Source organism: Zeus faber, assembly GCF_960531495.2.
Source record: "Zeus faber genome assembly, chromosome: 18".
Classification (NCBI taxonomy): domain Eukaryota; kingdom Metazoa; phylum Chordata; class Actinopteri; order Zeiformes; family Zeidae; genus Zeus; species Zeus faber.
The window spans coordinates 14,611,524-14,626,286 of NC_137210.1; the positions used below are offsets into that span (position 1 = coordinate 14,611,524).

Here is a 14,763-nt window from a genome sequence, read left to right on the forward strand (position 1 = left end):
CCAAGCAGGACAATCCACTCCTGGGTCTGGCATTATCAAAAAATAACACAAGGGGTTGGGACCAAGACCCGCTGACATCAAAGATAGCCCTCCAGGTGTTACACCAAAATATGTGATCTATGGGGTTTGGAGGCAAACCCGTGCATTATCACTATTTTATTTATCAATTCATTGTTCTGCCATCCTAAAAAGATGCCCTCCCACCCTCTTACCGTTATTGTTCATGGATGGCAGGTTGGGGGAGCGCGCTGGGGGCGAGTCGTCATCTGAACTCGCCACCGTCTTTATGGCATCGTGGTAGAGCGGCGTGGAGCTGGGCATGGCGAATTTGGACATACGTGACATCATGATGGAGAGAGGATTCTGGGATAGCGTCGGCTCGGGGGGTATGGTGTAGGGGCCGCCGGACGGGACGCTGCCCGGGAGAGACATGGAGCCCGACGGGGCCCCCGACGAGGGAGGGGCCGAGGGAGGGCCGTTGCCACCTGGAGAAGCAGGGCAATAACACACTTTCCATTTGTGAAACATGTACTGATAAACAACCAGAGCTGACAACACAAATGTAGTGATATTTCACTTTGGGTGCCAGAAGGGGGCGCCACTGGACTATTGTGCATTGTCCTCTAACACCAAAGCTGTGGCCACTTAAAGGAGCGATCCATTAAATAGACATGCAGACCAAGAGGACTAAAGACTGTGTATGTTTTGGCATGAAGACTCAACCGTATGCTTTTGGATCACAGTTTAACGGTAAAATGTTATTTCAAGTTACACTGCTATGACTTTTCCCCACAGTATGGATTTACTGTGTCAATATATTTGCTTGGTCCATCAATGTGCTGTGAGTAAAATCACCTGACCTGCATCACCGATGCAGGTAAAATCAGTGATGTAGGTAAAATATTAGGCTCCAAAGCCGGATACGAAACAGTCCAAGCCAGTGTATGCTATATGTAGGAGTGTTAAATTGTACATACATTTTGACATGATTTGGATTTTATTCTAAAAACACGCTGTTTTTAGTTTTGAGAAACAATTTTTCAGTCATAACAGCAGAACTCCATAGCCTCCATATCCATAGGTCATTTACAAGCCATTCACCTGTAGCTACATTATTATTTGTGGATACTTGAGGCCGGACAATGGAAGTCAGCAGATTAAAAAAAACAGTGGAAAGTGGAAATAATAAATAAATGAAATGAGAGGATGAGGAAAAACAGAAAGACGCAGGAGTCAAAACATGCGCTACCTTGCTCCATGTTGCCCATCATGTTTGGCGAAGTGATACTGAGGGGGGGCTTGCCGCCCTGCGGGGGAACTCCAGGACTCTGCATGGGGGGTTTTGGTGAGGAGGCCCATCCTGGTGAGGGGTTGGGAAGAGACGGAGACCTCATGTGGACAGGAGAGGCTCCCGCTGAGCCCATCATGGAGTGGGGAGACTTCATCGGAGCTGAGGTTGGAGGTGCAGGAGGGGCGTTGGGACCGGGGGGACCACTCAGCATGCCAGCCAGCTGGGACGGGGTCTGAGGAGACTTGAGGTTTCCAGAGGGGGAGCCCATCATGGGAGACTGGACCTGCCTCAGAGGAGGGGACTTAAGGGGGTTGACACTGGGAGAGTTACCCCCTCCTGCCTGGACATTCAGATCTGCGGGTTTGCGACCTCTCTGGTTCTGTGGGGGGCCGCCAGTCGGGGGCATGTGGTTCAGACGGCCATTACCGCTTGTGGGAGTGGACCGGTGTTCTGGGCCGAAGGCTTGCTCTCCATGTGGACCCCTCATTCCACCGGGACCTCCGGGGAAGGGCCGCCCCGGTCCCATGGGAAAGTCTCCTGGCTGGGCCTGATCGGGGAAGGGAGGCCCTTGCATGGGCCTGCTCTGGGGACCCATGTTCTCCATTTGAGGTCCTCCCCCCGCTCTCATTCTCATCATCTCATCTGGACTCATGTTCATGGGGGGGTCTCGCAGTTTTGAGGGGTGCATATGGGGTCCTGGACCAGGACCTGGGCCCATGACAAATTCTGGCCCCATTTCTCTTCCCCCCATTCCCTGGAGCCTTGACGATGGGCTCATTGGGCCATCGCCAGGCATCCTGGGAAACATGCCCATGCTGTTGCCAGGCTCCATGCCACCTCTTTGATGTCCCATCATCCGCTGCATGTCCATCATCATTCCAGGTGGAAGACCCTTGTCTCCCCCCATCCCCTGGTGGAACATTGCCTCCTGGACGGACTGAGGGTTTGGAAAGCGCTCACCGCGACCCCCAGGACCAGCAAACATCCCTCCAGGCCCCCCAGGAAAGCCCCTGGCGTCTCCCATTCTGGGGGGCATGTCATCGGGCCATCCCATGCCAGGTCTGGGAGGTCCCTCCATCTCAGGGTTCATCATGCCAGAGAAGCCAGGCATCCTCTGCATGTGGGGGGGCATGCCCCTGGGACCAGGGCCCATGGCCATGCGCTCCTGGTAGTGTTCTGGTGGCCCCCCAGGTCCACCCCACATTTCTCCTGGGCCCATCTGGTAGGGCGGAGGTGGGCCACGCATCATTCCACGTGGACCGTGAGGGTGCATCATCATGTCAGGAGGAAGAGGACGATGTTGCATTTCCTGTTTCCTCTTCTTCTCTTCATAAAACTCCTGTTGTAGCTTTAACCAGGCCACTTGTTCTGGGGTCATCTGATCACCTTCTCCACAGCCCCCTGGACCCCCCATGTGCGGGCCCATTTCATCCTGTGGGAAGGGTGGCATTTCTCTGGGACCGTGAGGAGGACCAAAAGGTGGTCCTTGGGGTCGAGGGCCTCCAGGTCCACCCGGCGGTCCGAGGCTTTGAGACTGCGCCATCATGGCTTGAAGGGGACCCTGCTCAGGCCTCCTTGGTCCGCCGTCGGGACCTCCGTCATGAGGTCCTCCGTGGGGCTGCGGGGGCCCGGGTGGCGGCGCGTCACGGTCGTCAGGGAAGAGCATGCGCTGGATGTCTCGCAGGGTCTGGAGGGAGCGCTGGCGATGCTCCAGCTGCTCCTGGGACAGACCCTCGGTGTTGGCCTCCATATTCAGCAGCTCCTGGGCGAGCTGCTGCTGCTGCTGTTGCTGCTGGGGCGTCAGACCCACCCCACCAGGGCCTCCGCCTGGCCCTCCGTCACCCGCCTGTTGTGGATTGAGGCCTCCTTCCGGTTGGGAGACAGGTGCCTGGTCACCCTGGGCTGATGCGTTACTAGGGCTGCTGCCAGGGTGATTTTTCGGCTCCATGCCAGCAGAGGAAGACCCGTCCTGGGGAAGGACACCTGATTGGGCCCCTTGGTTGGAGGTCTGAGGTGGAGCTGGTTCCGTCATGCCAGGGAGGGACGGCTTCGACCCAGGCTGGTGGTTCTGATCTTGGGGGTGAGACGGGGTCTGCTGGGGCGGCTTGGAGTCATTTCGGAGGGCGCCCGAGGCGTTGTTCTTTAAAGGGAGAGAGACAAAGAAAGGACTCAGCTAAGAAGCGACCATCTGGTGTGTGATGGTGTGTGAGAGCGGACTTTGTGTGTGTGTGTGTGTGTGTGTGTGTGTGTGTGTGTGTGTGTTTACCAGAAGAAGATGAGCCTTTTCCTTGCTGTTAGAGATGTTCTTCATGTGGAAGGTGATTATGTTTTCTGTATGGCCGGTAAGAACTGCATCGGCTGCCCTGAGGACGATAAGGCAGACAGTCAGATATCCGTCATAAGACACAGTGTACACTCGCATGCACTGTCAGTGAGGCAGATGAGTGTTTCGATGAAACCATGAAGGAAATGCCAAGGTCAATAGACCCACACACACACACACACACACACACACACACACACACACACACACACACACACACACACACACACACACACACACACACACACACACACACACACACACACACACACACACACCTTCTGAAGCTTTGATCTTTAATTGCTGACTGAATGCTTGCACTGAGAAACACAGATGCTTGTGTACACAAATATATAATGGATTTGGGCAATAAGTGGAAAAATTAGGGGAGAGGAGGAGAAATGGGACGGGAAGCATCTCATTGCCAAACACTGAGCTTGAACAGCAAACAAACATCAAAGACAACAACAACCACCAATGACAGTGGCACCGAGACATCACAGAGTAATTCCATTCATGTTGGAGTGTTGCAGTGTGTGTGTGTGTGCGCGCACGCAGCAAAAAGGTGTTGAAGCCCTGAGACGGTAGTGTAATTAGACAGGATAAATAGCTTATTGGTGATAAAAGTACAAATGTGAGCTTTTCCCACAGTGAAACATTCGCATAAAACCACAGCAATAATTGCGCGCCCAGTATCAATGTTTACCTTGCTGGAAAGTAGGGATTTTGGAAATTACCAACATACATCTATTGAGTTTAGAAGTGAGATTGCGTCAAGTCATCGTTTTATAGAAAATTGTTTTGTTCCCTTACTTGTTGGCCATCTCTGTGGTGAAGACATAAACTACTTTCGAGCCCGCCTTCTGGCCACTGGAAGGTTCTGTCACGGAGCCCTGCCCTCCCAGTGCATTGTGGGAAGGTGTCGACGAGCGGCTGAGCCCAGTGTTGGAGGTAGAATGGGAGATGGAGTCCTGGGGCTTCACGTCGCTGGAGTTACAGTCTGCGAGGAGAAAGAAAAAAAGGGATCCAGCCGCATATTCATAATCGGCAAAGTGCGGACTGAGCAGAGCGGTTCTAGAGCCACTGGACCTCGGGGGATACTCACTGAAGAATCCTTTGTCGTCCTCGTCACTCTCTCCTCCAGAGCACCAGTCGGCTCCGCTGTAGGGCTGCCTCCTCTCCGCCACGCACATCCTCTTTACTCTGCTGTTGTCTGGAGACGCGCGAAACCAATCAGCGTTGTGTGAGAGTCGGCAACAGAGGAGAGGGACTGGCAATAATAGCTTTTTATTTTTTGTAAGATGACCAAGAAATTAAGAGTAAAACATTATAATAAAAATTATAATAAAATTAATAAAAAAATCAAAAAAAATCTGGAATTATTTTTCACCTTTTTACAAACCTGATCAACAGTTTAATTACTAAAAGGGATGCTAATGACATCCATTCACACCAAATGAGTTAAGTAACGTTCCACGTTGCTGTCGGTTGTGCATCTTCACGTAAGCGCTACACATGTCCCTACACACTAACTCAAATAATTATGGAAGTGTATTTTCTTTGCTGTGGTGTATTTTCTGTGGCTAATGACTCTTTTAATTAGCAGGAAACTGCTTGAAACACCACAGTCACACTCAAATGACCCTATTGTCTTTACAATGTCGTACATCCAAATCATAACTAGGAATGTTGGTATCTTGGTACCGAGTTGAGTTGCCAAAAGTTGTCAGTACTAACTTCTCTTGAGTATTCAAAGCTCTGTCTCAGGGCGTAGGGCTGGCCGATATTGAGAAAATCAAATAATGCAATATTGTCTTTGAGAAAGAAAAAATAAATATTTGAGAAAGAGTCATATGATGGGGATATTATGAGAAAGCAGGTAAAGGCAGTGATGAGAACAGCTAGAACAGTCTAAGGAGTCCAAAAGTTGCATTACTTTACTGTTATGCAGCCCTAAAATCAACATTAAACTGTATCACGATAACCAATAGTCCAGAATATAATAGTCTTATATCATAATATAGATATTATAACGATATATCCACCAGCCCTAGTCCCGTGTGAAGACGGCGAACAGTAGTGCAGTGAGTGCTGCAACAGTAATAACAGAAACTTGTTTGGTTGAGGTTGTGTGTGGAAGTATTTTGTGTAGACAGATGACAATGATGATCATATATGCTCAAAAACCAGTCTGCAGGGCCTGGATGTATCCTTCAAGTAGTCAACCAGCCATTATACCGTCATTAAAAAAATTTAAAAGGTGTTTCTTATATTACATTAGTTATATTATTTTTTGACCGTTTATACTGATTTGTACATATATTATATTTAATTGTTTTCTTGACTTGCACGGTTCTGTCAACCTCTGCTGCTGCAACACCCAAATTCCAAGTGTTATCTTATTCAGTTAAAGGATAATATTTTTTTAATTGCTTGAAATACTTAAAGGCTGCATGGCATCATTCAATATTTTTCATGATGTTCATATCATGTTTTTCTTTTTTAATAACTGGGAAACTATGTGGAACAACATGGGATGGTTAGTGAAAAATTTGAATCTCTCTTGTTATTGGTATCAAATACCAAATTCCTGATCCAGTGTTCCCTAATCCTCATTGTCCAATTTAAACACATGCTTATTTGGATCAAACAAGCAGACATGTCTGCTGAGCTGACTAGATATCTGAACACAGCTTGTTTTACCTTTCTCGTCGCTGGTGGGCGTTCCCGTTTCGGTCTGGTCGTACGACTCCACTGAGGTGCTCCGCTCCCTCTTCACTTTGACCTTGGAGCCGGGGCCGGAGGTCAGGCCCTGGCCGTTCTTCAGCCCCATGCCCCCCGCCACGCCCTGAGCTCCTTTGGCACCCAGTGTCTTTGAGTCGCAGGGCGAGGGCTGCGATTGGCCGCCCGCGTTCCCTGGCTTCCCCTGATTGGGAAGTTTAGAGTCCATCTGGGCGGCGGTGGATGGGGACATGACGGGAGGCGAGCGTACCATGACCTCCGTCTTGGGTTTGGGGCTGATCGAATTGGTAAGAGAACGGAAAACAGAAAAACAAGGTTGATATATTCTCAATAAAGCCAACAATGGTGGTTGGTTCTTCATCATGATACGGCTGAAACACTTCCAAGATATGCATAGAGGGGAAACCTCCTGGAATCAACAAAAATGCAAAAACATCAAAATATTTTGTTTGCGTCTGCCCACCGCATCCGTTTTTGTCCTCATTTCCACTTCTGACACACTCAACAGGGGGGCAATGGGGCATATCAGGCACACAGACAGCGCCTGGGGCAAGGAGTCAGTGTGTACCCAGTATTCAAGCTCCGGACTGGGAGAAACTCTGCAGAACAGCGTGGGGGGTGAGGCACACGGCCATACAGCTGGCTGACGATTGGCAAGCCTGAGGCCTGAGCCCCCCCCCCCCTCCGCCCTCGCCCTTCATGTCCAAAATACAGACTCCGCTCCAGCTCCAGCTCCCCTAGACTGGTTCGCCATCACTCCGCCCAGGAGGAGGATGAAAGACATTAGGGCTGGGTTTGGGCAGGATCTCCCAATTCAATTTGATTTAGATACAAAAGGTTATATTGACATTTTTTACATATAGAGAGTTGGTGCCAACTTTTCAGTACACCATCTGACGTGCGTTACAAAAATATTTGGCGGAACGAAAAAAAATGCGTATATATTTGGCGGAACAAATTCAGTTGGAATATTTAAATCCTTTCTTTCTCTAAACAAGATAAACATTGCCTCACTGAACTTGCAGTAATTTTTTTATTTTTCCACATATTTTTGAATCAAAGGCTCCATACAAGTTCTCTTACTAGACATATTGTGTTACAATGCCTCAATATAACAATTTACAAATGGATTCAGAAAATCAAACAATAGAATAGAATTGTTTCAGAGGATCCATTTTTTTTTATTTTTTATTTTTTATTTTTTAACCCAGCCCCTAAAGAAGGTAAAAGAGAAGCAAAGATACGATACGACAGACACTGGGAGTGGGCAAGGGGAATGGGAATCATTTTTGCGCTAATTAAGCTAAAACCATTACACCGAAGAGACTTAATTCATCAAGAATGGAATGCTGCATACTAGAAATGGGAACAGTCTGGGCAAACGGGACAATTCCAACTGGCAGAGAACTTCTCACCACACCCTCTTTCTCACACTTAAACACACAGACACACACACACAGACACACACGTAACATGAGACAAACTACAACACGTCCAAAGAACACAACCGCAGCTGAACATGCGCACAGGCAGACAACAGCTCGTAGAAAAAGAAGAGGCCAGTACGCTGGCAATCCAGAAGCAGTTTCCAGAGCCATGAGTCAGCAGGGAGAACATCCAAACGCAGTGTACTCACTGACCCCGAGACGGTTCTGGAACACAAACTGGAACTCTACAGCGAGACGTCTGAAGCTCAGCGGCTGATCTTAGATCTGGGGCTGCACCTGAACCTCGCTCGAGCTCAGCTGAGGCCCGAGTTACGGTCGTGGCGCGGTGCCCACTGTACCACACAGTGTCCAGATTACATTTCACTACTGATGGAAGCACGTGCAAAGGCCTTACACACACACACACACACACACACACACACCCAACAGCAGCATTTTACTCCTGGTTACCCTTGTGGTCTCACTCACCTCTGTGTGTTGGCGGACGGGGAGTTCTTCAGCCTGTTGGAGTGCATTGATGGGGCTCCGAGGACCACAGAGCAGGGCGGAGTGATGAGCTGGTGGGGGCTTCCCGTGTGCGAGAGTGGCGCTTTGGCACGCACGTTCCTGGAACCGGCGCCGGAGACCGGGTTCCCGATGCTGCCGAGGTTCCCCCGGCCGTCCTTGGCCTCCTCTCTCTCCTTCTTCCCTCGCTCCTTCTTGTTGAAGTGTGTCGCTGCTGTTCCTGCCGCCGCTGGCCTCTCCTCCTGGACCTCCAACATTCTCCCTATGTCCTCGTCTGAGAGTGTGTGTGCGTGCGTGTGTGCACGCACACGTGCGTGAAGGTGAAAAATATGACCAATAGGACAGCAGTCTTTTGGGGGGGTGTGATAGCCAAGCTTCCCCAGGGGGCTTTCAAAGCCCTCGAGCCCACTGCTGAGAGAAAATAGAGAGAGAGAGAAAACAAAGATCAATTAACAAAAGAGTAGAAGATACAGCATCCAAGCAGCACCTGCTGAAACATCACAAATCAGAACTGGACTGGGACCTAGGCAGTGCAAAGGCATGTTTCATAGGGCTGGGTATTGGGCAGGATCTCACAATTCCATTGCCATACAAAGGATCACAATTCCATTCAATCCGATATTGCTACGATGGCGAAAGATACGTTTATATATAAATTTATCGACATTTTATAAATAATGAGAATTTCTACCAACTTTTTAAAAAGAGATCTGGTTGGCGTCAAATTTAGACCACTTTTTTAGCCTGTTCAGTAGTCAGCACACATATTTCACATTTTACCAGACCCTTTTTCTGATGATAGCTTGCATTTTTCCATATAAAATCAACGTGCTTCCACTTTTTCCGAAGCGAATGAACACACACGTTAGTTTGTTTCTATAATGACTCAAACATGTATTCTCTAATATGTGTTTCTCTCACGAAAGTTTCTCACCATATGGTTTGAATTTTCTAAAATAGGTTGATAGAGACAATATTAAGAAAAAAAAAAGTGAACTATCATCAGGAAAATGGTCATGAGTAAAATATGTGTGCTGACGAGTAAACGGCCTAAAACTCAACTTGACATCAGCCAGGTCCTTGAAGCCAAACTTCGTAAATTATCCGGTACAGATCCTCTAGTTCTAATGGAACTGAACTGGGCCAAGCTTCATCAAGCTGCAAAAACAACAAAATCCAGGCAAACCTAAATCACACAAAATGCCATAGCGGCCTAGAATAGCAAATTTGAGACATTATTTCACAATTTTGAAGACAGGAAGGAGGGAAACAGTAAAAATGCTGAATTTTAAGCCAGATACAAACATACACTAAAGTGACATAGTAGCATTGTATTCAGTTCAGATTTCATGTTATTTTATTTTTGGAACTTAGAGATCTATGTTGGTTTAAACAAAGCCACGAAAAAATAAATCACAATCACAAAGCCTGGTTCATAGTCACCGTAGCCGTAGTGTTGATTAGTAGTGCTAACATGCATCTCGCAACAGCACCACACACCAATATTGTGCAAGACCGTGCACCTCCCAATTTTTGAAACTCCATGCCGTGCGCTTCAGGTAATTCAAGATGGACGTGGCCGAAGCACGGTTGTGGGAAGAGGTCCACAGATCTGCATCATCCATCCATGCGTGACTACAAAAACAACCAGATGCCGTTGAATTCATGGAAGATAGCGCCGTCGCCGTCCAAAGATTTGGACTATTTTAATACCTAGGGACTTCTTTCGTAAAAGTAACTGACAATTTGCGTGCGTGCGCGCACACACACACACACACACACACACACACACACACACACACACACACACACACACACACACACACACACACACACACACACACTCTATTTTAATGCTATTTTCTAGTTGTTCAGATCCTTCCCTCCCTCAGTTCTTTCAGCACATCGCCCCCTGTCTTCAGGAGAATATCGCCACGGCAACACACAACTACGTATGCTTGTGCTCTCTGGTAGGCCATGCACCATGAGCCACACGACGAATATAACAGAGCCTTAACTCCTCTGGTCATACTTGGCCTGATCACACTTAGCCTGTGTCTCTGTCTCTCTCCTACACCCACATGTATATGCTCACCACACGGACAATAAGAGTCCTGTTTGTCCCCTCACAGCTAAGAATGGTCAATTATAATTTGCATCTTTCCATTTAAAAGTAACTCTCCACCAGATGAGGTCTAAGCAATGCTCATTATTAATGCTGTATGTCTATAATGATAAAAACTCATTATTGTATTGTAATGGCTATATGTTGACAAATTGACCAAATAGACTAGAAAAACGACAAACTAAAGTAATTTCCTGTATATTTTTTATGTTTGTAAGTACAAACATCCTTTCAAGTAGTTTCCGTTTTTTTCGAGAAAGTTTTAACCCATTTGTTTTTTCACACCTAGTTTTAAGTTTAGTTTTAGCATCCCTGTACAGTTAAGTACAGGGATGCAAACACATGTTTGGTGAAAAAAGGTCTGGAATATCATGGTGGTAGTCAACAGTTTTCCGGGTTCCCATGAACGCATCACTTTCGACATACATTACAGTTTTCCGTGCCCTTGAACGCAGCATCGCTTTGGAGAGCTTTGAACCGGATACTAGAGCCGTGGCTGAGTCTTATTTCTAAAGTAATATCAGAGAACGAGTCCACTGGTTAATTGATCGCAGATGGCGTCATTCTCTCGGACGGATTAAAAAAATCCTAAAATGGGTCACCCCATCGTATATACTGTACTCTATTTCGTATAACAACTGACAGCATTACAGGCAAGTGTGAAATGATAAATGTAAAAAATTCCGTCGTGTGCCTTTAAGTCGGCGTGCGCACCCGTCGGGTAATTGCATGAGAATCCTGTTTCAAGAGAGCAGCACAGTCAGTCAGATTATATTGTCATCCTGAAAATATTTAGGAGCGCCTCCAAAACACTCCAACATTGTAACTGGCTCCAGAGATCCCCAAGGGAGGAGGGGGGTGCGGGTCTCTCCAGCAGCAGCAGCAGCGGCAGCGGCGAGAGAGAGACAGAGAGAGAGCGAGAGAGCGAAGCACAACTCTTACTGGCCTACAGGAGAAATCATTTACCATCTACCGAGGCCATGATGGGCCATTACAGCGCGGTACACACACCAAGGTTCAGCCTACAGAGAGGAAGCTGGAGTGGAGATTTGTACGAGAAAATCACAGCAACACCAGTGTTCAGTGGAACGCTCCTTTGTGCCGTGTGATTGCTGCTACCTGTTGAGGATTTGACCAAACACTGAGAACTAGTCTTGATGACTAGGATGGGAATGGGTCGGGGGTTTATTTGCTGCAATTCTGGCAGCTTTGATCAACATCCGGGCCACTTTTTAACTACAGGAGACTGTAGTCGACAGCAAAATGAAACATCTAAGCGACACCATATGAATTGCAGTTGCGTGCCTGGCACAAATTGGATTTTGTGGACAGAAATATGAGTCACTTGAAACTGAATTTGAATAATTTATATTTGAATTAGAATTGCTCAACTTGAATAATTGCATTCAAAAGCTGAATTTGAATCACAATTTGAGTTTGCATTGTTTAATTGAATAATTGCATTGATAAACAGAATCCGAACAGCATCATTTGAAATTGAATGTATTAGTCCGGAACTGAATTCCAATAAACTTTAAACTAAAATGTAATATAATGAAATTGAATTCACTTGCTCTGAAAATGTATTTTACCCTCACTGAGAAATTCATTCGGTTCTCACAATTCAAATTTGTCGTTGAGGAAGGGCAATCGAGTGCAGGTTCACAGAACTCCTTTTGTACCTCAGAAACTGTCCCGGGTTGCGCAGTGTTTTTTTGTTTGTTTTATTCAATTGCTGTACAATAAATACATCTACTATGAAAACACACTTATTATTGGTTTTGTTTGGAGAAACTGGGAGCGGGGACGGACAGCGTAGCGGAGATCGCAGCGCCGCCAAACGTTTTTATTATTATTATATATTTTTAGAAAGGTTGAAAATACGGGAAAATAAAAAACTGGAAGGACATACTGCTACCACTGAACTCTACCATCGTTTACGTTGCGTTTACCAAAGAGCAAACATGATTTCAACACTATTATTAACAATAAAAACACGGTAATAATGACAGACATTCAATTGAAAAAAAGAAGCGCGCTAAACTATCGTTATGTTGGAAGTCGTTGGAAAGGTATCATTCGCAATGGTTTATGGGATGAGTAGTACCTTCGCTCTTAAAATAATTATGTACAGTCTTGTGCCTTTGCGTTTTTCCCCCATCTTCCAAGTTTTTGTTTGCTCCGAATGTTTTATGGTCACGACTCATTTCGTAGTTTGTTGACTTGGTTCCAGGCTTTAAACTCTTTATAGAAGGATTTTCTGAAACGTCAATGGAGTGAATGAATGGGAAATTCACTTCGAAGCCGTTCTAAAAGTGTGTGAATATTGCACTTGGTTGCTCTTCTTCAACGACCCGTGACACACTTAAGTGTGTGACACACTAAACTGAACTTGAATTATGAGAACGGAATGACTTTTCATGAGCATCAAATACAGTTTCAGAACAAATTAATTCAATTTCACAATATTGAATTCAATTTCAAGTTTATTGGACCTCAGTCCCGAACAAAAAATTTCAATTTCAAATGATTGTATTCAGATTTTCAATGTAATTATTCAAGTAAAACAACACAAATTCTAATTATGTGATTCAAATGCAGTTTTTTAATAAAATGATTCAAAATGAGTTTCTCGTGACACATGCCTATAAGATTTAACGCAAACGCAAGTGAACTGAGAATTTGGACGGAAGCGTAGAATCAAGCCTAGGTCTGTACGATTTGGGAAAATAATCGAATTGCGATTGTGGTTTAGTGTACAATTGTTTTTAAGTTCCTTATCTTCTGTAGTATTCACTAAACACAAGCAATACATCTTTCTATAGTATGACCAACACAACATTGGATAGAGTCAACATATAAACCACTCTTTCCTGTAGGCCAGGCCTACGTATTATTAACATTAAAAAAATATGCAGTGTTTCACCCGCCTTTATTTTTATTTATTTTTTAATAAAAATGTTGCGTGTCCACATATGTCCACATAATTTGCCTATGTCCACATACACGGTGTGCACCGTGTGCTCAGCGACAGCTTTATGCTCATTAAATTCAAAAGAGTTAAAAAAAACAAACAGACGCATTGTTCTGGAAGAGGCTGCGTCCGGACTCTACAGGTGTTCCGGGCTCTGCCAGCCGCACATGCCCCGCACAGCAGCCCGGGACGGAGCACCGGGTCTCACGGGGGGGCAGCGCGGCGGTTCAGTTAAACCAACCGCTATAGGTGGAGAAAGTGTCCCCATTACGCACAGTTCCGTTCCATGCGGACTTGTTTTGTTCAATAAGAAAACTTAAACTAAACACACTGCTCTGGAGCATAGCATTAATTTTTTATTTTTTAAACTTTTTAAATCGCAGCCTTTGGGATTTCAAAAATGCGTTCTAATAAATTGCGATGTCGGTTTGAATTTGATTAATCATTCAGCCCTAATAAAGACACGGAGGACATACAGTGAGGCATGCGTTCTGAAAAGCTTGGACAATTTCTCTAGCCTGGCATCGCCAGACAAATTCCCAAATGCGTACTAGTCTGGAATCTCTCCATTCATTTTCAATTTCCAAGGGGCAAAACCAGACGACCAGTCGTGGCTGAAATACTCTGCAGTGGCGACGCCTCAACGAGGAATTTTTCAAAATTTCAAATGATTCAAAACAATCAACGTAGCAGACTTACTGGTAAGCCCCTTTCTGTGGATGGCTGCTGGAGAGGCCCAAAGTTTGGCTAAATTGAGGTCTGCACGGAAGTGGATGAAGGGGAGCAAAGGGTGAAAGACTAGAAACCCAGGTGCATAGCATCACTGATGGCCATGCGCACATCACAGTAAGGAACCGCCACATGTTTGCCACATTAAAAAGCACTGAATCAACAAATCAATCTGACATTAGCTGTGCCGCCTCTTACTCCTTTATACCAAAAGGTACTAGGAAAAAAGAAAAAGAAAATACTTTAATGACACCTCAGTGAATTGACACCGTGCAATTGTGTTTCATAACCAATCCCTTTAAACTAGGACTGGATTAAAAAAAAATAATAATAATAATATATATATATATATATATATATATTCAGATCTCATTCTATTCTATCAATCCTGAATTGATTTAAAAATATTAATATCGATATTGTGTTTGGAAGTTATGCAACCGCTTTTCACTTAATTTAAATAATACCATCGTCACAAATAATAATATATTGAAATTTTTGTAAGAAGAAGAGTTTTGTTCCGTGAAATATATTTGTTATGCACATCACATGGTATACTGAGAAGTTGGCTGCAATCATGGCATCGTGAGCCGTCTCCTAAATATCGGATTTAATCGATATTGAGTG

The 14,763-nt window shown here is 45.6% G+C and overlaps 1 protein-coding gene across 3 annotated transcripts in view; it reads right to left on the reverse strand.

Moving 5' to 3' along the window:
* Positions 1-14,763, reverse strand: part of bcl9 (BCL9 transcription coactivator) — a 34,160-nt gene that overhangs the window by 3,806 nt on the left and 15,591 nt on the right. For 2 of the 3 annotated variants that reach the window (XM_080019062.1, XM_080019063.1), the window contains 7 exons: positions 8,273-8,719; positions 6,318-6,631; positions 4,720-4,827; positions 4,428-4,614; positions 3,558-3,654; positions 1,250-3,431; positions 213-485 (listed from right to left, as the gene is read on the reverse strand). In XM_080019062.1, the coding sequence (XP_079875188.1) occupies positions 213-485; positions 1,250-3,431; positions 3,558-3,654; positions 4,428-4,614; positions 4,720-4,827; positions 6,318-6,631; positions 8,273-8,565 (3,454 nt within the window). In that variant the 5' untranslated portion in view covers positions 8,566-8,719. The remainder of the gene's footprint in view (positions 1-212; positions 486-1,249; positions 3,432-3,557; positions 3,655-4,427; positions 4,615-4,719; positions 4,828-6,317; positions 6,632-8,272; positions 8,720-14,763) is intronic. The other variant, XM_080019064.1, reaches the window with a different exon arrangement.